Source organism: Macrosteles quadrilineatus, unplaced genomic scaffold (assembly GCF_028750875.1).
Source record: "Macrosteles quadrilineatus isolate MER2022 unplaced genomic scaffold, UCM_ALF_1.0 Scaffold_2__2_contigs__length_208266976, whole genome shotgun sequence".
NCBI lineage: Eukaryota > Metazoa > Arthropoda > Insecta > Hemiptera > Cicadellidae > Macrosteles > Macrosteles quadrilineatus.
Window position 1 is genome coordinate 100,805,089 of NW_026542595.1, and position 25,724 is coordinate 100,830,812.

The following is a 25,724-nucleotide window of genomic DNA, read 5'->3' on the forward strand; positions in this document are numbered from 1 at the left end:
AAAACGAGCTTAAAAATTTACAAATTTTAACATTGACCGGCAGAATTCTGTGTTGAAAGTCAGAATTATCTAGCATGTGTTCACCTTTAAAACCTAAGTCAAATTTAACAACCTGGCCTTACTCTCTATGAAAAATTAGAACTATGAGTTTTAAGTCAGAAAGTGCGAAGGTGAGTATGAGACCTGATTAATGGCTGTATTGCTATGGGAGCGCGTTTTAAGGTGCCACCACGACACACAAGGATACAAACGTCGATAAAACGTTGGTTAGTCTCTATGGTAATACAGAGAGCCAGAAAGTAGTATACTTTTCATGCAATATATTGAAGCAAACAGTTTTTTTGCTGTTAAAAAATAAGTTTTAATACATGGTAACTATTTTACAACAATTTTAAAATTGTTAAACAATCAGTTTTTTGCAGTTTAAAAAACAAGTTTGAATACAAGCTGTAACTATTTTACAACAGTTTTAAAATTGTTTTATTCTTAGTTTGCCCATAAACAATTTTAAAACAATGTTTAAATTGTTTACAATACAGTAATATAAACAATTGTTTGTGTAGTTCTTAAAAAAAAAAACAAGTTTCAACAATTTCGAAATCAATTTTCTCAACAATATTTAAATTGTTTACAAAACTTCTAAACAATTGTTTTGTAGTTATTACAATACAAGTCAACAATTTTGAAATACATGTTTAATTTGTTTGATTATTTATGTTTAATTCTAATTAATGGGTTGTAGGCTATCCCTTTTTTGGCCGTTTTAAAATTTCCTTGCATTTAATTTTGATATATCTATCTATAAAATTATATAAAAATCTAATGGTGTCTGTCTGTATGTGTGTTACTAATAGGTGCAAAAACTACGGAACCAACTGGGCTTAAATTGTTCAAAAATATAGCTACCATACCAAGGACTATTATAGGACTATTCACATTTCGATAATGACCGTAGGCTTTGCCCCTTTTGGTTTTAAAAGTTCTGAGGTGAACATTTTAAAAGTAAATAAGTAAATAAAGTAAATAAGTAAAAACTTCATATGCTGGGATTAAGTTTTATAACCCTCTACCTGATATTTTAAAAATTACAGACAAAAATTAATTTTAAAAACAACTAAAAACTGTTGTTAATTTTGTCTAATGTAATCAATTATCAATTATCAATTATTTAAGATGGGGACGCCACTATGTGCGTATTTTAACCCAAATATGAGTGAAGGATGAGTGTAGGATGAGTGGCGCGATCTTGTAGTCTTGTTAGTGACTAAGGCCGACATGTTCCTTAGACACAGCTGTTAATTAATAGCCCATACAGCTAATGGCAACAAAGGGACCTACAGTTTATAGTGGAATCCGAACCACTTTTTTTCCTTGTAATTTACGAATTGGTCTAATTATCAGGATATTACTGCGGATAGTCGTAGTACTCACTAGTGCGGACGTTAATCCACACCAGGGAGCATCGCATCCACAGTGCATCCTTATAAATATCCACCTTTAATATTATAAATGATAGTATTTATAAAAAGTACTAAAATTCTAAAATCCATACTGAACTCTAAAGCCAAAGCCTTCCACTAAGTTTTCACTAGTTGCGGGAAACTAGTTGCTTTTTCTACAAAATACAGCGACTTTTCTGTCGTTCACTATTGGAGAGACAGGTTTTCCACTAAATTTTGGTTTACCGCGGAGAGTTGGTAAAGATCAAAGAAAGTTTACAATAAAAAGGGGAAGACTAGTTAACACGCGCTTTGCGCAAGCAGCTTGTGGAAATCTAGTGGAGAACTGTTCCCCTGGCCCCTCCACACACCCCGAGTGTGACGTCGGGCAGTAGTCAATTCTTTGGCAATAAGTTTTCCACTAGTTGCTCTAAATTAGTGAGGAGCAACTTTTGGTTTTCCACAAAAACTCTTCCACTAGTTTCTTAAATTTGTCAGGAGCAACATTTAGTTGTAAACTTTTAGTTGTTAATTTTTGGTTGTAAACTTTTTGTTGTCAACTTTTGGTGGTCAACTTTGGTGTAAACACGGCTTAAGTCATGAGCAAAACTTACTTAGATACATTGTCAGTTTACTAAGAAGGCACTTTGTTACCAAAACAGCCATAATATAATAAGGAATAAGCATTAAGTTTATTTAACATTTGATTTGTATTGATCAAGTGATTCAGTACTAAGTAAACAATGAAATTCAAATGTTGCTTGTCGCTAGTTTTTGGCGACAATTACACCCAGCCTAAGTTGCAACCCAAACATGAGCATAAATGGGGCCTAAGGTAAATATAGTAATTTTATCTTATTACTAGGTGCTATACCCGTACTTTGCAGCGGGAAGATGTAATATACGGCCTAATCCAAACACTTGTTATTTGGGCTGAATTGGTTTAGTGTTTTAGTTGTGGCAGCCGCACAGCTAATAATTTCATAGTTCACACACAGCTTCATAATTTATGATAGTATAACCTAACATTTGTATTAGCAAGCCAATTCTATAAATATAATAATCCACAAATTTTGTTGTCCGGATGCAAATTAACACCTAGGAAGGAATTTGGAAATTCATTAGGTCTGACTGGGATAATTAATTATGAAGTACTTTTATTTAAGGGTTGATCTTGGTTGTGTTACTTGCTTTTTATATAGTAGATAATCAACATGATTAGGCATAATAATGGAGAGATGTTTTAATGTTTCATCAAGAATAAAAGGCGAATAGCATTAAAAATTTTTGTTTATAAAACATTTTTTAGATAAGAGGTGGGACCTTAATAAAACACAACAATGAATCATAATAGGTAGTCTGTAAATTGGAGAAAGTTTTATTGTTTAAACTTTAAACATGACTTCTTACAACACAATTGAAATTAAGAAATTATTAAAAGCGAAGTTAATAGCTGAGCAACCCTTCTGCATTCTTCTGTCATGATATCCTGAAACAAATAAACAATAACTCAAAATTGTAATCAGAACTAAATAGAGAAAGGGGTGCCTTGTTAGCTTGGTGGTTACCGTATATTGTCCTCGACTTTGCTGCAAGAGAAATTTTAGAAATCAAACTGTGTCCTCCCCCATTGCAAACGCTAAGTTGGAGTATAACTGCAATAAGCATTTTAAACTTATATGCCAACCCCGTACGAAGGACGGGTACTTTGCTAGTTACTAATAAAAATGTTATTATATAATGTTTTGTAAATCCTTACATAAATATAAATGATAGTATCCTTTCTCATTCACATGATCTTACAAGCCCGGTGTCTCATCAAACTAGCACGATTGTTCTTTTTTCTCAAAGCTCGTACGTATGACCAATCGATGTATCTAAGGTTCAATGGGTGTTAGGGAAAAATATCTAATTTAATTCTGTGCATGTATTAAAATTTGTTTTCCACAAAAAGATGTGAAACTACTTTTGTTACCAGTTGTGTAATGTGTCGCAATAAACTAATCACAGCTATAAACAAATCACTTATGGCCGCTTTCCCCAAATCAAGTTTAACTCTGATCGCGGTTTAAACTCTAGTTGTTTAAATTTAGTGTTCCATTCCACACATTTAGCCTGTTGCAAGCTGGTGTAGTTGTTTAGCGTAAGTCTTTGGCTCCGATGATTGTGGATTCACATCCTGGCAATCACCATGGCAATTTGACAGATGGCCACCCCATGCGTTGCTCCTCATGATCGTTGGTGCGGCCATCTTTAAATGCCCTTACCCATACTTGCGTACCATTCCATCACTCATAATTTTCTTGCCATACACTTCACTAATCTGTCGATGAAAATCAATGGCTTTCACACCTTTAGCACTTAAAAATCTAATTACAGCGCAAACTTCACAGACGGGGCAGTCTCATTTGGCGGCACCATTTTGAATGCTCAAATTCGGATGTAAACACTCCCGATTTTTGCCTAAATTTGAGCGCAGACTTGCCAATAGATGCACATACACGGCACAAATGTCCAAAATGCCAATCGCAGCACTGGAACGGAGAAATTAAAAAACAGTACTTACTTAAATAATATGCCTCATATTATTCTGTCATCATAGGTAACTCTGAAACTTGAACAGTACTGAACCATGTGAGGACAGTCTCTGACAATCCACCGCAGCTTGAGATATATCCTCACATTTACGGAGGAAGTAAAGCCAAGAGGACAGTTCACGGAACCCGATTTTAAGGTTTATGCAAAATTAAGTCTTTTAAAATGAGTGAAATTTTCAATTGAAATACCATTTTAACGTGTTATATACTCTACAACTTTCATTCTATAGATTTTTTTCTTATGGGGGTCAGTGGTATGATGGGGTGTCGACTTTCCAGGGCTAAATGTGATAGATAACAGATAAGATAACAGATCACTACGTTATAGCACTTGCTTGGACGAATACAAATATTGGTAAACGCCCTCGATTATTTTTAAACAACGTCGTATACACAACATCATTTCCAGAGTAACTGATGACTACCACTTAGCAATGATATTGTTGTACTATACATTTGCAAACAGCTGGGAATACTTGATCAGCTGTTTTCCCCACTCTTACTTCGTATGAAGAAGGATCTTTTCTTTCAAAGATAGTATGGGGTTCTGGAAAGTCGCAAAATGTAAAATTCAATGAAACGAAAAGAATTGTAATTTAAAACTTAACATTTTGGCTATACTACTAAACCGAATTAGGATATTTATATACTCATTTTACGCAGAATTTAATCCTCTTTGATATTAAAAGGACGTTGTTTGCGTCCGATACACTGTTTTGGAGCTACTTGGAAAAAACTGAAAAAATTGCTAAAATTTAATTTATTTTAGGCTGCCATAATGTAAGCTCACCTCATAGGACGGTGCAAACTCAGATTACACTTATTTGGGACCAAATGAAGATATTAAAACGATTTCCAGCTTGCTGGGAATCAATTCCCCAAAATGTAATATTTTTATCTAATTTTGCTGGCCTATAACAACAATCAAAAGAGAAAATGCGTCCGAATAATTTTGCATACTCAACCCCAACACCGGCCTGGTCTAAGCGGTGATCCAAAGTTTTAATTTAGTATTTTTTGAAGAAAAATATTTATTTGATGTTGTTTTTAGTGTGATATCTTTCAGCTGTCGCACAAATGCATCACATGCCTCATCGACATCTTCAGTAGCAAGTAGGCCCTACAGAGGACCAGTCCAGTCATGACACCTCAACAGTTGTTTGGCGACCTCCAAGCCTCCAAGTCACTCAACACATACAAAGCTTCGGTTTTAGTAAATGCGAGCAGTCCGGAGTTCGGAAACTGTTTATGACGATTGGATTAAGGTATCTGCAATCCTAAAATGCAATGGAAAGGGAGGGAAACAGGTCTGCGTAGTGCGTATGGTGAAGGAAGTAGTAAAGGTGAGCAGTCCGGAGTGCGGGAACAGTTTATGACGATTGGATTAAGGTATCTGCAATCTTCAAATGCTATGGGAAGGGAAGGAAACAGGCCCACGACGTAGGAAGTGGTGAACGAAGTAGTATAGGCGAGCAGTGTGGAGTTTGGGAATGGATTAATGTATATGCAATACTAAGACTGCTTTCATATTAAACTAATGATTTTACCCGAGCAAAGCTTGGTCTCCAGGTACTGAAAGAGTTTGTAATATGTTTTCTGTGGTTAAAGGCGGCCGTGGTACTACGGTAATAGCATGTAATAGCTTTACCCATAAGGAAGTGGGGTGTCATAGCTTATAATGTCATAGCTTATAATCGTGAATTTGTTCTATAGCTTATAATGTTGAAAATGTGGCATAGCTTATAATCAGTTATAAGCTATGCCACACTTTCACGAAAAATTATAAGCTATGCCACAATTTCTCTAAAACGTTATAAGGTATGACACATTTTCAGTTTCACAACTTATAATGGTCAAATAGTGGCGCAGCTTATAATTCCGATTCTGTTCTATAGCTTATAATCCTGATTTTGAGTCATACCTTATAATCCTGATTTTGGGGCATAGCTTATAATTGAAGAGAATGTTGCATTGTGGGAATGGCATCAGCTGCTCGCTTCAGTCAGGTCTACCATATATACGATATTTTATGGTAGGATACGATAATTATTGTAATTGACCGTACTGACAACTAACTGCGATATCGTAATTTATAACCTAAACATTTATTCATTTAAATGTTTTAAACGATTTTTATACGAGAAATGGCAACAATTACATGCTATATGACAATGAAAATGCAAGAAATATTTATAGTGAGAAGTTAAAAGATATGAAAATGAAGTGAAGGATAACGGCATTGAAAATTAATGAATCTTGTCAATAGTCCGGCTGGTGTTGACAGAAGATAAAGAAGAGGAACAATAATTATTAATAAATTGTAAACATCAAAAAATTCCAAAACTATTGAGGTGTTGAAATCCAGTAAGTTGTGTTTTAATCCAATCCTGTTCCTAGGCCTCGTTATTTAAAGTAACAAAATGCCGTAGGCTATTATTTGCTTGAGTGTTATTAGGTTAAGTTAGTAGGTACAGTTGCCTAGCCTACTTAAGCTTAAGGTAGCTGTGACTCAAGTTACAGATTTCCTGTGACAGGCCTAAACAATTAACTTAATAAAAATATCAGTGAATGTATTCAACGGCTGCACTTTATTTTACGTCCTACACTCATTCGAATGAAAATATCGATTATTAGATTGTTTCATTCGATATATCTTTTGGTTAGTTAGGTTAGGTTAACCTTACCTAACTAACCAAATGATATAACTTATCTAATAATCGATATATCGATCGATATTTTCATTCGAATGAGTGTAGGACGTAAAGTAAAGGGCAGCCCTTAAGTTTACGTCCTACACATTTGAATGAGTATTAAGTATTCGAGTAGGCCTATATTCGATATAAGTAGGCTATCAAGTTTGTATCATTTGTGTAACCTTAGAAATGGTAAGCGTGATAATACTGAGCCAAGAGATTTAACTTGGGTAAGCCTACAGTTTCTTAACTGGGCTACGCTAACTTAAGTTAATATATTTTATTGAACTACAGTATTGAATTAAAAATATTGATTAATAATAGATATTTTAAAATATACCCATCTAAGTTTATTATAAAATTAAATTATCATAACCTAACTTAACCAACCAAACTTGCTGATGGTGAAAAAATCGCATGTAGGTTTACTAATCGAATCGATAGTTTCAATAAAATTAGCGTAGCCCAGTTAAGAAACTGTACCCTTTAACTTATTCTACCATCAATACTGTTAATACTATTCAATGAAATGGCGACGATACATATTAGGTATTTTAAGCCAAGTATGAATGGAAATTTAGTAGTCTATAAAATAACTTACAGGTAACGTCACAAAACTTAAGTTAGGTTAATTTCACACAGTAAACAAGGCAGCAAACCATGCAGTTAACTTATGGCAAAAAAACATGTAGGCTACCTAAGAAAATGAAATTGTGACACATACCTGAGTACATGAATAAAATTACAAATTAGGCAAGTAGGCCTATGGGTCAACTTTTTTCATATTAGCCCACCATACTTACAATTGATTGTAATTGGCAAAGGAAAATATCCTTGTATTATGTTTCTTTCATAACCTAAAATCAAATGAAAATTCGGTTTGAAGGTGTAAGGCGGGATAAATCTGAATGAGTTCGCGAACTAGCATGATCGGGCCATGGGACCGGGTTTTAATGAGTTCTATGCAGAGAAGGGGCCTAGGCCAAAAAATGGGGTTTTCTCATTTTTTACCCATAAAACACAAAATTTATCAATTATTCTCTAGACCTTTCTAAAGAAATTAAAAAAAAATAATATGTCATCTATGCATCGTGTTGTGTATAGTGGAGTCGTGGATTAGTTGTCCGCTTAACTATGTGTGTGTGTAAGTGTTCGCATAAAAAACTCAAGCTAACCGTTGCACCTATAGTGTTAAAAAATTGCACGAATCTTAATTATGACACCAATAGAAAGACACCATAAAATTTAGACGATTCCGTTCAGTAGTAATTATAAAACCCTCAAAATACATTTTTAAATTTGTCCCATAAGAATAACATTAGAAGCTACCTTCTTCTACTTTTTATTTGTTTATGTTTTGCGACCAACAAAAAGCTTAATTTATATTTTAAACTATATATATATATAGGCTATATTTATTTTTATAAATCAAACTTGAAAGCTTTATTTTATACTAAGCTATTAATGTTTTAATAAAAAACACACTTTATTAGTTCCACCTGGGTAATGACACTTGGGTCCGAGAGAACCAGTGGCCTTCGAGTTTTTAAGTTTTTATCTACCAATCCAAATATTTGTACAAAGAAAATATGCCCTACCTTGAGCTATAGTTCTATATTCTGTTTTTACTTTTAACAAGAAGTAGGCCTGAATGATGTACACTGCCTATTTTTGTTCCAGGTAAATTTTCTTGTAAAGCTTGGAGCATTGCAAATGTTTGGTGTTAATGTATGAGAGTACTTCACATGTAAACAATATTGATGAAGTTGTCTGCTTATTTGGGGCCAAATAAGAAGGAGAGAAATTTTCTTGGAAAAGAATCGAAAGCAATAAAGATAAGTAAGTTTGGCTAAGTTTTCAATATGATTAAAAAGCATTTTCAGTCCTTGTTTAACATTAACACGTGTCGCTAGCACTTCAATGTGGCGCGCGCCGACAAAAGTCAGCACCAGACCAACAGAAATATATTGAGTCAGTGTGAGCTTAGCCTCAGACGGAGACGTTATAATCGTTGCCAGCCTGCCAGCTTAGAATGCGAGCTTTACTTTGGTGTAGGTTGGTACTAAAATTTCCCGTAAAATCCTGTCTGGCAATGCTTTTGTCCCGGTTTCGGGGATTTTTTCTCTTCAACCCACATTACAAAGACACTGGATACGGATCCGTGCAGTGCTGCTACCTTTGGGTGTTTCAGTGAACTACATCCACTCTCGGGGTAACGCAGCACAGTCACCACTGCTCTTTTGTGATTCGTCAGACTGAAATATTTGAATGCCAATTGCGTTCGCTGATTCGGTTGCGTGCCGGGGCTTCGCCCGCCACTGGGGAGCGCCTGTACGTTGTTTTCAGCAGTCATCGTGTTAACTTATGATGTGCTGTGGCGGTTAAGTTTTTATATTTGGAAAAAAATACACTTTAATCAACTTACAGTGCTCACTGTTCAAGTTTCAGAGTTACCTATGGTGACAGAATAATACAAGGCATGTTATTTAAGTAAGTACTGTTTTTAAATTTCTCCGTTTCAGTGCTGCGATTGGCATTTTGGACATTTGTGCTGTGTATGTGGATGTATTGGCAAGCCTGCGCTGGAAATTCGGCACAAATCGGCTGTGTTTACATCCGGTTTAGAGCATTCAAAACGGTGCCGCCAATTGAGACTGCCGTCGCCTGTGAAGTTTGCGCTGTACCGGTAATTAGATTTTTAAGTGCTAAAGGTGTGAAAGCCATTTAAATTCATTGACAGATTAGTGAAGTGTATGAGGAGAAAATTATGAGTGGCGGAATGGTACCTACGCAGGTGGGTAAGGGCATTTAAAGATGGCCGCACCAACGTTCATGAATAGCAACGCACAGGGTGGCCATCTATCAAATTGTCATGGTGATTTCCAGGATGTGAATCCGTTATCTTCGGAACCGGAGACTTACGCTGTACAACTACACCAGTCTAAATATGTGGAAAGATCAAGTTATTTGTTTATAGTTTATTGCCCCCACACAACTGGTAACAATAAAATAGTTTCACATCTTTTTGTGGTAAAAAAATGTTAACACCAGCACAGAATTAAATTAGTTATTTTTCCCCAACACCCATTTAACCTTAGATACATCGATTGCTCATATGTAGGAGCTTGAACAAAAACGATCATACTAGTTTGATGAGACACCGTGCTTGTCAGATCATGTGAAATGAGAAAGGCTACTATCTTACTAATGTTATAAATGTGAAAGTTTGTGTGTTTGTTTGTTCGTTTGTGTGTTTGAAGTTCAATCACGTGTTAATTACTGGATGGATTGGGCTCAAATTTGGCATGATGATAGCTCACATTCACGATTAACATAGGTATAGGCATATTTTTATCTCAAAAATCCTTTTGGGCTCCGCCTTAGTGGCTCTAGAGTTTCCCATGTTAACCTTATGAGTACTCATATTTAAATGGAATTAAAGAATTTAGTCAGCTGTTTCAACTAAAAAGGTTGGTTCTATGATATGCAAAGGCGTTAAAAGTTATAAGATTTACCAACAGGATGCAGCACTATTATTTTTTTTTCATTTATGAAAACAGCTAATTTGAACTAAGCAGCAACAAAAAACTGTGATACACAATGATAACTGTCTGTTTACAGTTATGTTTATGTTTTTAATTTCACGAATAATTTGTGATATTTTGTGAATCTTTAATAATTAATTTTTTTCTTTTGTTTGGGTGAAGTGGTAGAACATTATGGCTATGGTAGATGAGTAATACTATAGTCATAGACAATAGAGTAAATATAGACTGCCGCTAGAGCTTTTTGCCATTCGATATCAGTTATCGGTATTCGATTCAGTGTCGTCGTCGACTACTCGCCAGCTGTTACCAGCACTACCACTCTTGCAAACCAAATGATTACTAATCGCTATTGTCGTCTTCTGCAATCGCGTCAAAATCATGAACATCTACCGCGGCTGTGTAGACATCATCATTGAATGCCGTGGTCACGAAACGTCATCATCGTCCTCGATTGCGTTAAAATTGTGAACATCTTCAGCGGCCGTATATACAATCGTCTTGCGCGATCGCAGAAAAGACGTGATCATTTTTCCCGTGGTCCGTGGTCACGAAAACGTCGTCTAGCACAGTCGCGGTTTAAGAACATCTCCCGCGGTCGTGTAGACACATCATCGTCTTGCGCCATCACGGAAACGTGATCGTTGTCTAGCGCGATTGAGTAGCGGTAAATCATGAAATATACCGACTTTGATATCAAAATAAAGACTAAATCCCAACTTTTCCAGACCATTTTGAAATTCAATACTAATACCTGACTTTCCCGTTTTCCCCGACTACTAGACATCCTGGTTAAATTTAATTTTGACCTTGCAAATATAAAACAAAACCTTCCAATAAACCACTTCCTAAAATTATGGATTAATAAAGAAAAACTTTGAATCATTGTAATGAAACTACAAAAGTATAACAAATATATGTTTAAAAAAAATACAATAAAAGATGGCATTTAAATTAATTTATTGCTTAATATTAAATAAGTCAATAAACTCCAATTCTGGGGGATTCCTCCAAAGTTGGCAACACTACTCCCAACTACCAAGTTGTTATGGAAACGGTCGCTAGCGCTTGATGCTGCAGCGGTGTGCGCCGTAACTACACATTACCCCTGGCGGTCGGCGCCGGAATATACGCTAACCGCAGCACAGCTGGCCACTCTACTCCTGCCAAGTATGGTCAGACCAACTACCATATGATTTTATATGATGAAGCCGTACTTGGGCTACCGCTGTATGGTTTCATCATGACATGTATTTCAATCATTCACTGGGTTATAATTTGTATGTATTTGATAATTCTTAATTGATAAAAGACTATGAAAACCGTTTAGTGCTCTTTGGTGTTCTATAGTGCTATGGTGGACACAAGAGCGTAATCTGATTTGGTTCTACAGTACTTTACTTTACTTTAATTTTAATAGTAGCCTGCTGTTAGCAGGTTTGTGCTGTGCTGGGCAAGTGTGTGCAATATCCATGGAAAAATTATGTTGAATCCTCTCACCTTGTGCAAGGATCCTTTAAGTCAATCTCAATTTCTCTTGCAGCAAAGTCCAGGACGTAAATTAACCACCAAGCTAACAAGACACCCCTTTCTCTATTTAGTTCTGATAACAATTTTGAGTTATTGTTTATTTGTTTCAGGATATCATGACAGAAGAATGCAGAAGGGTTGCTCAGCTATTAACTTCGCCTTATAATCTTTATTTATTTCAATTGTGTTGTAAGAAGTATTTTTTAAACAGTAAAACTTTCTCCAATTTATAGACTACCTATTATGATTCATTGTTGTGTTTTATTAAGGTCCCTACCCTTATCTAAGAAATATTTTATAAACCAAAATGTTTAATGCTGCTCGCCTATTATTCTTGATGAAATATTAAAATACACTCCATTATTGAGCCTAATCATATTGATTTTCACCTTTTAAAAAAGTAAGTAACACAACCAAGACCACCAGTCCTTAAATAAAAGTACTTCATAATTATCCCAGTAAGACATAGGCTAATGGATTTCCAAATTCCTCCCTAGGAGTTTATCTGCATCCGGACAACCAAATTTTAAGATTATTATATTTAAAGAATAGGCTTGCTAATACAAATATTATGTTCATTTATAACTTATTTCTCATTATCTATACATAAAATTGATTAAAATATGTGAATGCGACTATTATTACTGGGGGGGAGGGGGCGCCACAACCATGTTTGCTCCGGGCGCTGCCAACCCTAGGGATACCCCTGATATTTACCTTAGGCCCCATTTATGCTCAAGTTTGGGTTGCAACTAAGGCTTGGTGTGTCGCCCAAAACAAGCGACAAGCAAAATTTAAATTTCATTCTTTTGTACCGAATGTGATGCAATAGTGATGGTCTAAACCAGAAATTTCGAATCTCAAAACCGAAACCGAAACTTTAAAAAAATCAAATCCCGAATCTCAAAACCTAAACGCGAAACTTTTTTACTTAGCTGGTTACAAAGGTCAAGGTTACAAAAAATACACATAATCATAAAATGTTAAGTATGCAATCAAAACTGAAAGAGATCAATTCCTGACCATGACAAAACATAAATATGTGAATGTGACTGATAATCTTAAATCCCAAAAATAATTTTTTATAAACAACTAACAAAACAAATAATTAAACTTCTAACACCAACATAAACATGAATATTAAATTAATTAGAACATTTAGTGGTCAATATTTGTTTTTGCATTTAGTAAATATTGATGTGAAACTGAATTGTACCAGTTATAGTATTTAAGATACCTTTTGAAGTTCAGAATAAAATTTACTTAAAAATAAATTTAAGGCTAAAAAACAATAACAATGGCACAAAAAAATGTCAGTAGTTTCAAAAATAAAACTGCCAAAATCTTCAATTTCGAAACTTTTGAATCTTGAAACTTTGTGATCGAATCTCGAAACCGAAACTTTTCCGAAGTTTTCAGCTGATTAGACATAGGCGACTTACCCAACGGCCCTACGACGTGGTGGGGAAAGCTTCTAGCCAAGGGTCTGTCTCAGTGACCAGTGTGTCTCCAGCCATCCTATGCGTGGGGTGAGTTGTTAAGTGGAGTCGTGCAAATCAATTTGTAGTTTGCTGTGTTAGTTGGCAAAAATTTAATTTTCAACAAACCCTAAAGCCTATATCCCGCAGGGATATAATTGCCACGCGTTTGGAATTAAATTAAGTTAGGAAAAACTCGTTTCATCCTCACCAACTTATACATACCGCTCCCAAAATTTCACGTCTTAGTTCAACCAAAATTCAATTTGTCCGCATTTTGGAAAAAAACTCATTCGTATTATCTCTGATTCCAAGTGTTTTGTGTCTGACAACCTAGTAAGTAAGTAACTATATATTATTTATTGTATTAGTGTTATAATTACCTACTCTTAGTGGGTCGTACAAGCCGTTACATTTTATTTTATGTTTTGTCATTTCCTGTTCTTGAGCACATGTTTTCAGATTCAGATACTAATAAGTACATTTTGTATCCATTTTGATATAATTAATTGGTATTGATACATAGTCAGTGATTTATTTATTAAAATACATCACATAACGCCTAAGGAGTGCTTCTGCACGCAGGCAGGTAAATTGTCAAAATATAATAATAGTATAGAATAAAAGCAACATAATAATAAATATAGTAATAAAAATAATAGAATAAATTATTAACAGTATTGAAAAACAAGTATAACATAAGTTAGGTTATTAGCAAAGTTTACAAATAAGTTATATCAATGTCTATAAGTTATGTTTATTACAATCAGACTGATAAAAAATCCTCAATTCTGTAACAACAATTGTCTAACAGGTAAGACAGTAAGTGTAACAGGAACTTTTTAAATGATTCTACCTCTCTCAGTGATAAAGGAAGCTTATTATACAGTTTGAGACCCATATAAAAAGTACTCTTTTCATAAGCAGCTGATATATGTGTGGGGTACTGCAACACAGAGCTCATGGGCCTAAAGCTGTATTGGGAGTTACTTCTTTTTTCTTCATAAATAGAAAAATGTTTTTTGACAAAGATTAAAGTGTTGAATATATACAAAGAGGGCACAGGTAAAATCTTCATTCTTTTAAACAAATTTCTACAAGATGTTCTTGGATTAACTTGTGCAATAACTCTTATAATTCTCTTTTGTATTTTAAATATTTTTTTACTGTCAGTGGTGGCATTTCCCCAGAACTCAATACCATAGCCAATGTTAGAGTCCACATATGCAAAGTATACCATTATCTGAGTTTTTTCATCTATTAATTTTGAAAGCACTAAAGTAACGTGAAATGCTGCATTAAGCTTAGATTCCAATTGATTTATATGATCAGACCATGTTAGAGTTGAGTCTAATTTTATTCCTAAAAGATTGCAAGATTGAATTTTACTTAATGTGTCTTCTAACGGGTTATAGTCAATCTGTCTACTTTTTATGCTATTAGAATGGAAGTTCACACAATATGTTTTATTTCTGTTAAGTTTAAGATTATTGGCCAGAAACTATCCAGTCATAAGATCAAGATCATTTTTAATTTCAATTTTTAAAATATCAGGGTTTTTATTTTTTAATACTGCAGTAGTATCATCAGCATACATTACCAATTTTGACTTAAGATTTTGTTTCAAGAGGTCATCAACATAAATAAGAAACAACAACGGACCCATTATTGAACCCTGGGGAACACCTTCAGTGACATTTTTGAAGCCTTAATAGTTAAGATGAGTAATTCAGTTGAACTTTTTGTTTTCTACCCAACAAGTACGACTCCACCAAATCATAAGCTTTTTGTCTAATTCCATAAAACTGAAGTTTGTGCAATAAAATATTGTGATTGACACAGTCAAATGCCCTTGACAAATCACAGAAAATGCCAATGGCATACTGTGATCCATCAACGGCACTTGCTATGTAATTCAAGACCTCAAAGATAGCATCTGAAGTGTTACAACCCCTAAATCCAAACTGATTACTACAAGGAATGTTGATGGTTTCAAGATATGATACTAGTCACTAGTCTATTACAGATTAATTTTTCATAAACCTTGGAGAAAACTGGCAATAAGGATATTGGTCTGAAATTCTCAAGCTGTGTTTTATCTCCTTTTTTGTAGATTGGACAAACAATACTATATTTCAGTACATCTGGAAATATGCCTTTATTAATAGAAATGTCGATGATGTATGACAAAGGTTCAACAATGCTGTTTTTACAAATTTTTAAAATAAAAGAGGGAATGCCATTCCATCCTGAGGATCTGGAATTTTTCAATTCACTAATTATGGACCTAATCTTTAAATCTCGGTTTTTGTGTCTACTTTAGTTCTTGTCCTGTGACACTGACCGCTACATGAGAAGATCGTTTTATTTGGCTAAATGAAGGCGTAAACAGTAAAATAATAATAAACAAATTGTAAACAAAACATGACCTCTATAATCTACATTGCACCGTACACAAATAAAACTACAATTTGGGCTTAAGCTGTTCCATAAGTATGACAAATCTACTAAATATGTTTTGATCATAGATCAAACATTAAGCCCCTTAGAAGATTTGTCATCCTTGTTGAAAAGCTGAAGGCAATTTTATTGATATTCTATGCCGACTGTAGAGGTTGTGTTTTTTTTACAATATGTTTCTTGATTGTTATTTCAGTTATTTAAAACCTAATTTGACCAAATAAAACTATCTAATCATACAAAAAACTGGTCTCCTAGTTATCTAACCAAACCGTAAAGCACAAATCTTAAAATTACCCTAATATAATAGAAACAATATTTCGTTTACACTAGCGATCAGTGTCGACATACATGAACTAGACACGAAAAACAAGCTTCAAAATCAACAATGGGATGAGAAGTCTACTTATGTTGCAAAGTCTACGGTTTTATCTATGAAAAAGTATTTTTACACCGGTATTACACAATATTACAAAATAAATATTATACAATAGCTACCATGCATAGCATAAATAAGCAACACGAACAACATCAAGCTTATGATAATATATTTCAGCTTACGTAATTAAAGTAAAACAGCAGATACAAAAAGTTATTCTATTATTCAACAAAAAACCATTTCATATATAGGCTACATCTATTACGTATGTCGTCCAGGAGTAGAAAAAAATTGAAATACTTTTGGTTTTGCTACGTTGGCTGCACTTAACGCAACTTCTTATGGCCGAGTAGCGGCTGCTAGTCCATACGATAATTTGAGGACCATTGCACGATAATTTTTTTGTCTACTCAGGATCGATCAGCTGTCCCATCCACTATGACGTAATTCCCGCGCGTTATAAGCTATGCCACGTTTTTAAAATTATAAGCTATAGAACAAACGAGATATTATAAGCTGCAGCACATTTGAGCTATACCATTATAAGTTATGCCACATTTTAAGAAAACCGTTATAAGCTATGCCACATTTATACGATTATAAGCTATGGAACAATTTAAATTTTCCATTATAAGCTATGCCACATTTTCAAGATTATAAGCTATGCAACATATTCGCAATTATAAGCTATGACATTATAAGCTATGGCATCGTACCTTCCTTATATGGGAAATTCGCTAAAAGAAAGACGGCCGGATTCAAGGTACGATTCGCTAAAAGAAAGACGGCCGGATTCAACCGAAACTAAAAAAGGAAAACTGAACTGAGTGAAGAAGTGGAACTAAGTTGAGTACAATAGTCGTCGAAGGCAAAATCGTAGTCGAATCGAAACGAAACTCGAAAATGGTGGTGGTGGAAGGTGGAACATTTGAGGTTGAAGTTAAAATGAGCTTTAGTTTGTTTATTTCTAGTAATTTTTTCTCACAAAAATAGTGTATATTACGTGTGTCAACGAAAAATAAACTTATTCGATGTTTTCTCATAATATATTGAGATTGAGAGTATTTGGAGTAGTCTTGTAATAGCCTAGATTATGCAGGCTAGAGGCTATGTGTGAGGTTAACTTGGAATGTCAAGTACAACTTATTTTACTAGCCTATTTAAGACTTTAATTTCTTCACTTAATTTTAATGTACGTTCATTTTGACTGACATGAGTTGGCTAAAGAATTCTAACTTTGGAACTAGTATAGGCAAACTCAAGGGTACTTCCCCTCCCAAAGAATGTGACCCATCTGCAATCTATGAAAGTTTTAAAAAACATTGGCAACAGACAAATGATATCATAGAAAAGACGGAGGTTAGTATTTGATTTTTCTGACTAAACTTAGGCATATTTAGACTTATGGTTTGGAAAATACTAATATTCATATAACTTAGGCCTACTCAATTCCTATCACTAAGTTAAGTTTAACTTAACTTACCTATAAACTGTAAGGTTAAATCTGAGCAGTAATAGCCTACCTAAGGTCGAGGGTTACTAGGCCTACCTAGGTGAGACATTCATGGTTCGACCATTGATAAAACATACTCCCTAAGTAGATTTATCATTCTCGTAGGATAAGTTAGCTGAGGCCAATTTTATTGTTCCTCTGTCTGGTAGAGGTAGTTTTTTGTTATCTTACAATTTGTTTCTTGTTATTTCAGTCATTAAACGCCTAAGTCATTTTAACCCTCGAGCGGGCGCTCGTGGAGTTTTCCACCACACTTGTAGTTTTTTGTTAAAATTTGTGTTCCTGTTTTATATTAGATTGGTGCCACTATGGATTGTTTAGAAAAGGAGGAATTACGAGGATGCTTGATCGTGTTGAAAGGAAAGAAAGAATAGAAGAATAACAACCAAAACGAGATTTTGATTAGGATATACTGTAACTCATTTAGTTGAGACTTCATTTATGTACTTTAAGTACATAACTTATCTTTTTTGTTAATGTATTTTTAACTTAGTATTAATTGTTTAGTACGCATAACCAAACTTCACGATTGATAGTTTATTATCTACTGTAGGCTATTTGTTTATATATTATTAGCCTATATTGTTTATAGGCCTATTATACACATAGAATTTGACAAACTGTGTGTATATTTTACACATATGAAAATATAAACATATTTAAATGTATTATTTCATTTATAATGATTATCAAATACATTTTGTTTACATAATATATATGTATAGTTGCATTATTGCGGAACAAAACTGCACAAGCGCCCTCTCTCGTAACACTGACACTGATACCTTTATAGGTCCCACTAAAAAAATGGTCAATATGTTTATTTGAAATATTACTCATATTTAGTAGAACAAATAATGTTGCTAAGAATAATACCCCCGCTGCAGCAAACCTGTCGACTAAGCAAATTTCCATTTGCCTGGATTGATTTTCAATTAATCTATTAAATTAACATTCATGTTTAACGAGTACCTAGATTAGCTGCTACAGGGAAACTAATAAAGTGTGTTTTTTACTAACATATCAATAGCTTAGTATGAAATAAATAAATCCGCCAGGTTTCATCTAAATATATCCATAAACAAGCAAACTATAACATTTGAGAAAATTCAGTAGCTTTTTGATTGTTCGAAACTGGACCCAGCTGTTCCTGATCATTGGGCTTTAAAAAAATGATCCTGGCTAATGAGACAGCTGATCTTAGTAACAAAGCTACACAGATCATCCCACACCATTTTACAGCCATCCTTCTCTCTTATTTGGGTTAAAATACGCACCTAGGTGGCGTTGCCATCTCAATGATTGATAGATAGCCTAATTGATAATTGATTTTACAATATTCTCCTTAAGAATAACATGGGAATTTTAAATTAACAATTTTTGTAATTTTCTCCGTAACCAATCACCTTACAAAACACTTTGTTATACTAAATTATTTGTGTTTTTTAAACTTTTTAAAAAGGTCTGGAGAAAAATTTATAATTTTTTTAAGGGTAAAATGAGAAAAACCCATTTTTACCCCATAAAACCGTTAAACCCCGTTGCCATGGTCCGATCATGCTGGTTCAGATATATATATATCAAATTTGAACAAATGGTGTTTTTGGCCTCTAGGGACATCAAAATGAAAAAGTAAATCGGTCCCGGGCCTAGGTCTTACTATGAGACCTACGGTAATAGCTACTTCCCTTTAGGGAAATTCGCTAAAATTAGGTTCCTGAATAGGTTATTCACACATACAATATTGCGTTGTAACAACAAGTAAAATGGGTGAAATGTTTGCTATTTAGTGTTGCAGAATAAAACTCCACATGCGTCCGTTTCTGTATTACTGGTGAAGCGCCTGCTCCGGGGTTAAAGCTATCACACACACAAGGTTCATCTACACGCAAATTGAACGTGTAAGGCAGCATACAATTTTTGGATTTTTCCAAAACTTTGCTGAAAGTTTAAAATCGTTCTGCTTTGGGAAATTAAAATATTAAACTTACAGAATGAAGTATTATGTTTACTATTATAATTTTCGTTTTGTTACTATTTATTTTCAGCCCTTGAAGAACCCTCCAAAAACAGATGATATTCTTGGTGTTGTGAATCACTTGGATCATATGGTCACTCTCTTGGTAATCGAAATGCGATCAAGTTATGAAACAAATCCTTGCCTTGAATTTCTACTGAGTGAAAATTTATTGGACAAATTATTCCAATGGAGCACACAAACTGGAAGGTAATGATTGACAATATTTTGTCATCTTTGTTAATCATTTAGCCTATCCCGGACATTAAAAATAATGTTAAATGATGCTATTATTGAATTAAATATTCATTACCGGTATTGCTAGACAATTTTACAAATAATACATGTAGGTTAGCATAAGGCCATACATAATCCCTGACTTGACGTCATTTGATGCTCTTTAGTCTTTGATAAATCATGTTTTTTAAAATTTTAGAACTCACATTTGTAAAGGCGGATTTACCATAAGGCACACTATAGGCACGTGCCTAGGGGCGCCTTCCATTGAGGGGCCCAGTGGTGGTTAGGCTGCGGCCACATGGGTGTTTTCTCATGCGAAAATGCAGCTTGAAAACAAACATTAAAGTAGGTAGCATTGAAGCGAATAGGACAGAATATATTGAATGGTTTAGAGTGCTATTTCTATGAGTGTAGGCCTAATAGGTCCCTTATATATCATAAACCACCTTTTTTTAAAATATAAATTGGACTGTGAAGTTTACACATTGAAATTGTTCACTTAGCATTAGGTACATTTTTAAGTTATCATTTGCTGTAGAATTGCTGCACTTAAAGAGTCCTTGAAAGCTAGCGGCCATCTTGGATGGTTTAAAACAGCCGCTGAAGAGCTATTTACAATCTCAAAATATTTTTTTTCCAATCACTAGAGTGATAGTAATTGAATTACCTAGTAATCTGTGGGATCAGAAATGTTCCTTTTTAGTTTTGAATTGTTCTCCAAGGGAGTCCATGGAAGATAACTGCCATCTTGTATTTGCCCACCATAAGATCAAAGATAAGTTCGTTTATTTCAAACAGCGGCTGAAGATATGAATATATATATATTGCAGTTATCTATTATATTATTAAAGTGATACAATCAAATTTTATGTAAACGGTTAAGGTAATTTACCAAATAAAAATATAGGCATATGGCACATCAAAATGAAGCTTAGAGTGTGTAGATATACCGAAAAGTATTGATATGGACGAATTTCCTAAGGGCTCTGACACACAGGCTGATTTCCAAAGGGCTACGCCTGGCATGCTTGCAATGTTCAAATGATTTAATTTAATTTAGTTAATAAAACTGTTTGTTTATTTACTCGAAAAAGGTGTTCGCTTTATGTAGATTGAGGAGGGTTTTGTTTGGTTTTAAAGTGAGGTTATCACTTTAATAATATAATAGATTGACTAAAATTGAAGAATTATGGTAAAACATGTCATTCATGAAGAATAAATATGAAGCAATTGATGCTATTGCTACACTATATTAATTTAAGGTAGCCTATGTTGATTTAAGTACGTTTATGTATCAAAAGTAGCGGTGGGGCACACGGAAGATTTCTCAGGTGCCGTTTGACGTCACTAACTGCTGACGTCACTAGCTGCTGCGTCTGAAGAAACAGACAATTTTATAATTTTTCTATTATTAAATTAAACTCATAACCTAACCAAACTAACCAAATGTGCTGATAATGAAAAAAATTGAATGAAGGTTTACTAATCTAAAAAATAGTTTTGTTCATAAAATAAAATTATAAATGCCTAAAATTCAATTTTATAATTTTTCTATTATAAAATTAAAACGTCATAACCTAACCAAACCAACCAAACTTGCTGATATGAAAAAATTGTTGACAAAAAGTTAGTGCTACCTACCAGCGGGATTCGAACCCGATACATTCGGATTATCAGCCCGACACGCTATCCACTACACCACCGAGGCCGATGGCTCAAATCCGTATTGTTGCGGTATTGGTGTTCCCTCAAAGTGACGTCAGCAGTTAGTGACGTCAAACGGCACCTGAGAAATCTTCCATGTGCCGTTTTGCAAAAGTAGGGGTTTGAAAGTAAGTAGGTTTAGGCTTTAAATCAGTTTATAATTTCAAACTAAATCATGGAGTTGTTGTATTTTACAACACACATCAGCACCACTTTAATAGCTCTCTAGGTCACATTTTCTTCCCGTTGCAAAGCACGGGTATAGCAGCTTGTCTCAATATATTTTTCAAACACCAGAGTAATTGTAATTTAAATATCTAGTAAACTGTGAGATTAGAAATTTTCTTTGTAGTTCTTTTAATTATTTTTTTTGAAAAATTCGTAATTTACTTATTATGTAAACTCATATTTTACTAACAGAAAAAGAAGGGAAATAAAAGACTGATTGAATAACAAAAGTTATATAAGTTTTGTAAATTTGTATTTCTTGGGAATAAATAAATATAATATCTAGGCTTCAAGGACTCTAAAGTTCTTAACAATGAAGTCCAGATTAATGAGAGCTAAAAAATAACAAACAGCTAAACCTACTACAGTAGACTCCCTCTAGTTCGGCCACCTCGGGACCGGACCACTGGCCGAACTACGAAACGGCCGGACTAACCGGATTTTGTGCATTTTACATAACCAAAATACAAATTATAGTATTGCGCAATCGTGATATGTTAAGTCAATAACCTTGGTTCAGTAAAAAAAACTGAAACGTTTAAAATCACGCTTACTCAATCAAAACAAAAATTACACAACACTGTACGTACAGAAATAAATCACGTAAAGAACAGAACAATAGAAAGTCTAGTACTGCAAGCTACCGTAGTCAGCATAGGCTACTACTAAATGTTGTTTCAGACCATAAGAATGTCGATAAAAACATTAGACAGTTCATAAAACAGCATAAAATTATAGTACTTAATCTTAAAGATAATAAGGACAGTCGTAAAATATGATAAAGATAACAATGGATGACGAAAAACACCGCTTCTTTGTTGTTGCTTCTTTCTTCTTTGTTCTTCTATTCTTTCTTTGCCTCTTTGGTTTCTCTTCATCCACACATTCAACAAGTTGCCATAGTTACTAATCACCCAATCACAAACTGTTGTGAGATAGCAAGCAAGTGCACAGCAGAAATCAGTTTGTGTGAGCAGATGACTGTCAGTGCAAGCGTATAGCTTGACCTTGAAGCTAACGATGGCTATTTCTTTGTTTTGCTTTAATTTATTTTTGTCAAATAAACCGTGGTGTTTCAAAAACAATAATGGGGGAACCTACTGCATAAAAAAGTGGTCCGAAATATTTAATTATACACTGCATTTCAACATATTAGACCGAAGAAAAATTATTTATAAAAAATGTTCTTGGTATTTTTGAGGTTATGTAACATAGTTTTAAATAGGTAATATCTGTAATATGCAACAATTCACCCATAGAAGCACCCGTAAACTAAACTGACATGAATTGTTTACTTCTATGGCCGGAAACTAAACATTCAAGTTCAATCCTGTCGAAGGTCATTCACCTGTGACATATGACTTGTCCCCCTGAGACCGGGCCGGACCATCCGGCGGCCGATCCAACCGAAGCCGAACTAGAGGGAGTCTACTGTATCTTAAAATACTCTTCAGCTCTTATCATTGGTTTAGAGAAAAATTGTTGTGAACTAAGAGCAACGTAATTTATTTTTTTGAGTTGCTGTGCAATTCTTCAAATTATATCCGTCTCTATTCCAGATACGGAAATGCTCTCAAGTTAGAACAGATTAGGCTTTACGAAGCTCTCATCAGCCACTCCCAAGTGCAGCTGTTGATACACGAGTCGTTCCATCGTCCGCTACAAGCCCTCCTTGCATCCTGCGTCAGCCAGCTGTTCTCAGTAGAGATAGAGAAGAGGCTGGTAGTACTGTTAAACCAGCTGTGTGTCTTACTGGTTCAGCACAACCAACTGTTAAGCTTATTCTTTCACGAGCCCTCAGAAGGGCAGCCGTCAAGGTAAATTCTTAATGGAAACTTATATTAGTTTAAAAGCTGATAGTTATGATAAAAAAATATATTTTTTTATAGCTGAGTAGGCAACTGTAGTGATGATTAAAACACAAATTGAATATGTAGAAAATTAGTCTTATTTCCTAAAACTCTAATTATTAAACCCATTAAGGCCTAGTACAAACCAAAAGCAACCGGTGTTATCAACGCAACTGCAACTCAACTAACTAACTGGAGTTTCTCTTAGATTACACAGTGTGTATAAACAAAGCCCAAGTTGATAAATCGTTCAGTCACTTGTACCATGAGTGTGTCTTCGTCCTAGGAGGAGCCAGTTGAACAACTGTGTAACTGGCGTCAACCAAGTTTACAGCATGTAACCTGAGTTGCTCAGTCAAGTGACCGTTGAATCACCGTTGCATCACAGTTGCTTTGGTATAGACAGGTCCATTAAACTTCTTGTGTTATTCATATGCAACTCAAGTTTACATTGCGTTGCTATCACTGGTAGCTTTTGGTATGGCCTTAATGTTCTAAACGCTTTAGTTAGGTTTGTACAGGTTCAGAGTCTCATTGCCTGAGGCTGCAAAATTTCAGTTTTTATCCTACTGCTTCCCTGCATATGGCAACAGCATTTCTGGAGAAGACGTGTCGGCTGCAACGTCTGCAAAACTCCGCAATCTGTTCCATTTTCTGTACAAAATTTTGATCATGTCTCTCCCTTTTGGGAATTAGCTAGTCTGCTTTCTGTTGAAGCCATGTGCATGACCAACAGAGTGTTGTCTCTTTGCAACCCAACTATTTACGCGAAAGGCATTCCCTCGCGACGAGATTTCCCCGCGCAGGACACGTCATGGTGGGAGATAAGAGCTTGGGAGGAAGAGCTTCTCATTGTACAATGGTCCACCCGATGGCCTAAAGGTTGTTGCATCTAGCAAAACATTTAAAGGAAAACTAAAGATATGTTTTTAAAATATTGTTAAGTATTGTCTAAGTGTATAACGGCCAAATTGTAGAATAAGATATCTAGTATAGTGATGAAAGTTGTTCTGAAAAGCTGGTCTACCAGAAAAACGCTTAGGCTAATAAATACATTTTTGTTTATTTATTTCAATTTTATGGTAGGTATGTGTGTGTTTGTGGAAAAGATTAATGAAAATAATTGGCAAATAATCTATGTAGGCTATATAAAATCCAATGTATGTCTGATTTTCGTATGTTTGTCCTTTATGCGTTACCAAACCGGTCATCCGATCGTGATGAAACTTTAAGAAGTTTTTCTATACACTCCCAGGAAAGTTTCTGTCCCATTCCCATTCTTGAACTCCCTTTGGGCTCTGTCCATGTGGCTCTGGTATTTTCCATGTTTACCTTATGGGTATTTATGTAAAAAAAATAATAATATTTACAGCTGTTTCAAAGAATAAAACAATGATTGGATTCGTTGATGTTGAATAGCATTAAAAAGTTTCAAGACTTAACAACAGAGTATAGCACTATTATTTTTTTCTCCCTGTTGCAAAGTACAGGTTTCAGCAGGGATTGGTAAAATATTAGCTACACACATTCATTGTTTAAATTTATTCCCATTGTCAATATGCTGTGTAAAACTCTTTCTAACTTCCTTTTACATAGGTTCACCATCTTCTCTCTCTTGATTCACTTTGTTCACCGTGACGGAGCGCTCGGCCAGCAAGCCAGAGATGCCCTACTGCTGTGCATGGTGTTGTCCAAGACTAATCCTCCTATCGCAGAGTTCATCGCTCATCAATCCACTGTTTGTCCGGTAAGTTTCAATACTTTGGACTTGTATTCGGACTAGGTGCAACTAATTTACTTTCAAATAGAACTTAGTTGAATAAGCCACTTTCTTAACTTGGTCCTAGAATGGCAAATCATCGGAAATTGCGACTGTTATTAGCTTTGAACGCCTGTAATACTTTGCAATTGCTCGAATTTGAGCAACATGCGCACTAGTTTATCTTATTTGCAATAAAATTAATTAAGCCATGCATGTTGCATATTTATATTGTATCAATCATCAAGAAACTCTATGTAAAATGGTGTATTGCCGTGTAAATTAAATTACA

At 34.6% G+C, this 25,724-nt stretch overlaps 1 protein-coding gene and 1 long non-coding RNA gene across 5 annotated transcripts in view; both read left to right on the forward strand.

The window, feature by feature from the left end:
• The first annotated feature begins 6,109 nt into the window (after positions 1–6,109).
• LOC128987839 (uncharacterized) lies at positions 6,110–12,055 on the forward strand. Of its 2 annotated transcripts, XR_008490289.1 has the most exons (4): positions 6,110–6,400; positions 8,410–8,568; positions 9,252–9,415; positions 11,915–12,055. It is a non-coding gene; the product is annotated as an uncharacterized LOC128987839 (long non-coding RNA). The 2 variants fall into 2 exon arrangements; XR_008490288.1 differs by lacking the exon at positions 9,252–9,415.
• A 4,990-nt stretch (positions 12,056–17,045) lies between these two features.
• LOC128987346 (FHIP family protein AGAP011705) overlaps positions 17,046–25,724 on the forward strand; it is a 34,727-nt gene continuing 26,048 nt past the window's right edge. For all 3 annotated transcript variants that reach the window (XM_054408145.1, XM_054408146.1, XM_054408147.1), the window contains exons 1-4: positions 17,046–17,480; positions 19,683–19,861; positions 23,383–23,640; positions 25,270–25,420. In XM_054408145.1, coding sequence (XP_054264120.1) covers positions 17,334–17,480; positions 19,683–19,861; positions 23,383–23,640; positions 25,270–25,420 — 735 coding nt within the window. In that variant the 5' untranslated portion in view covers positions 17,046–17,333. The remainder of the gene's footprint in view (positions 17,481–19,682; positions 19,862–23,382; positions 23,641–25,269; positions 25,421–25,724) is intronic.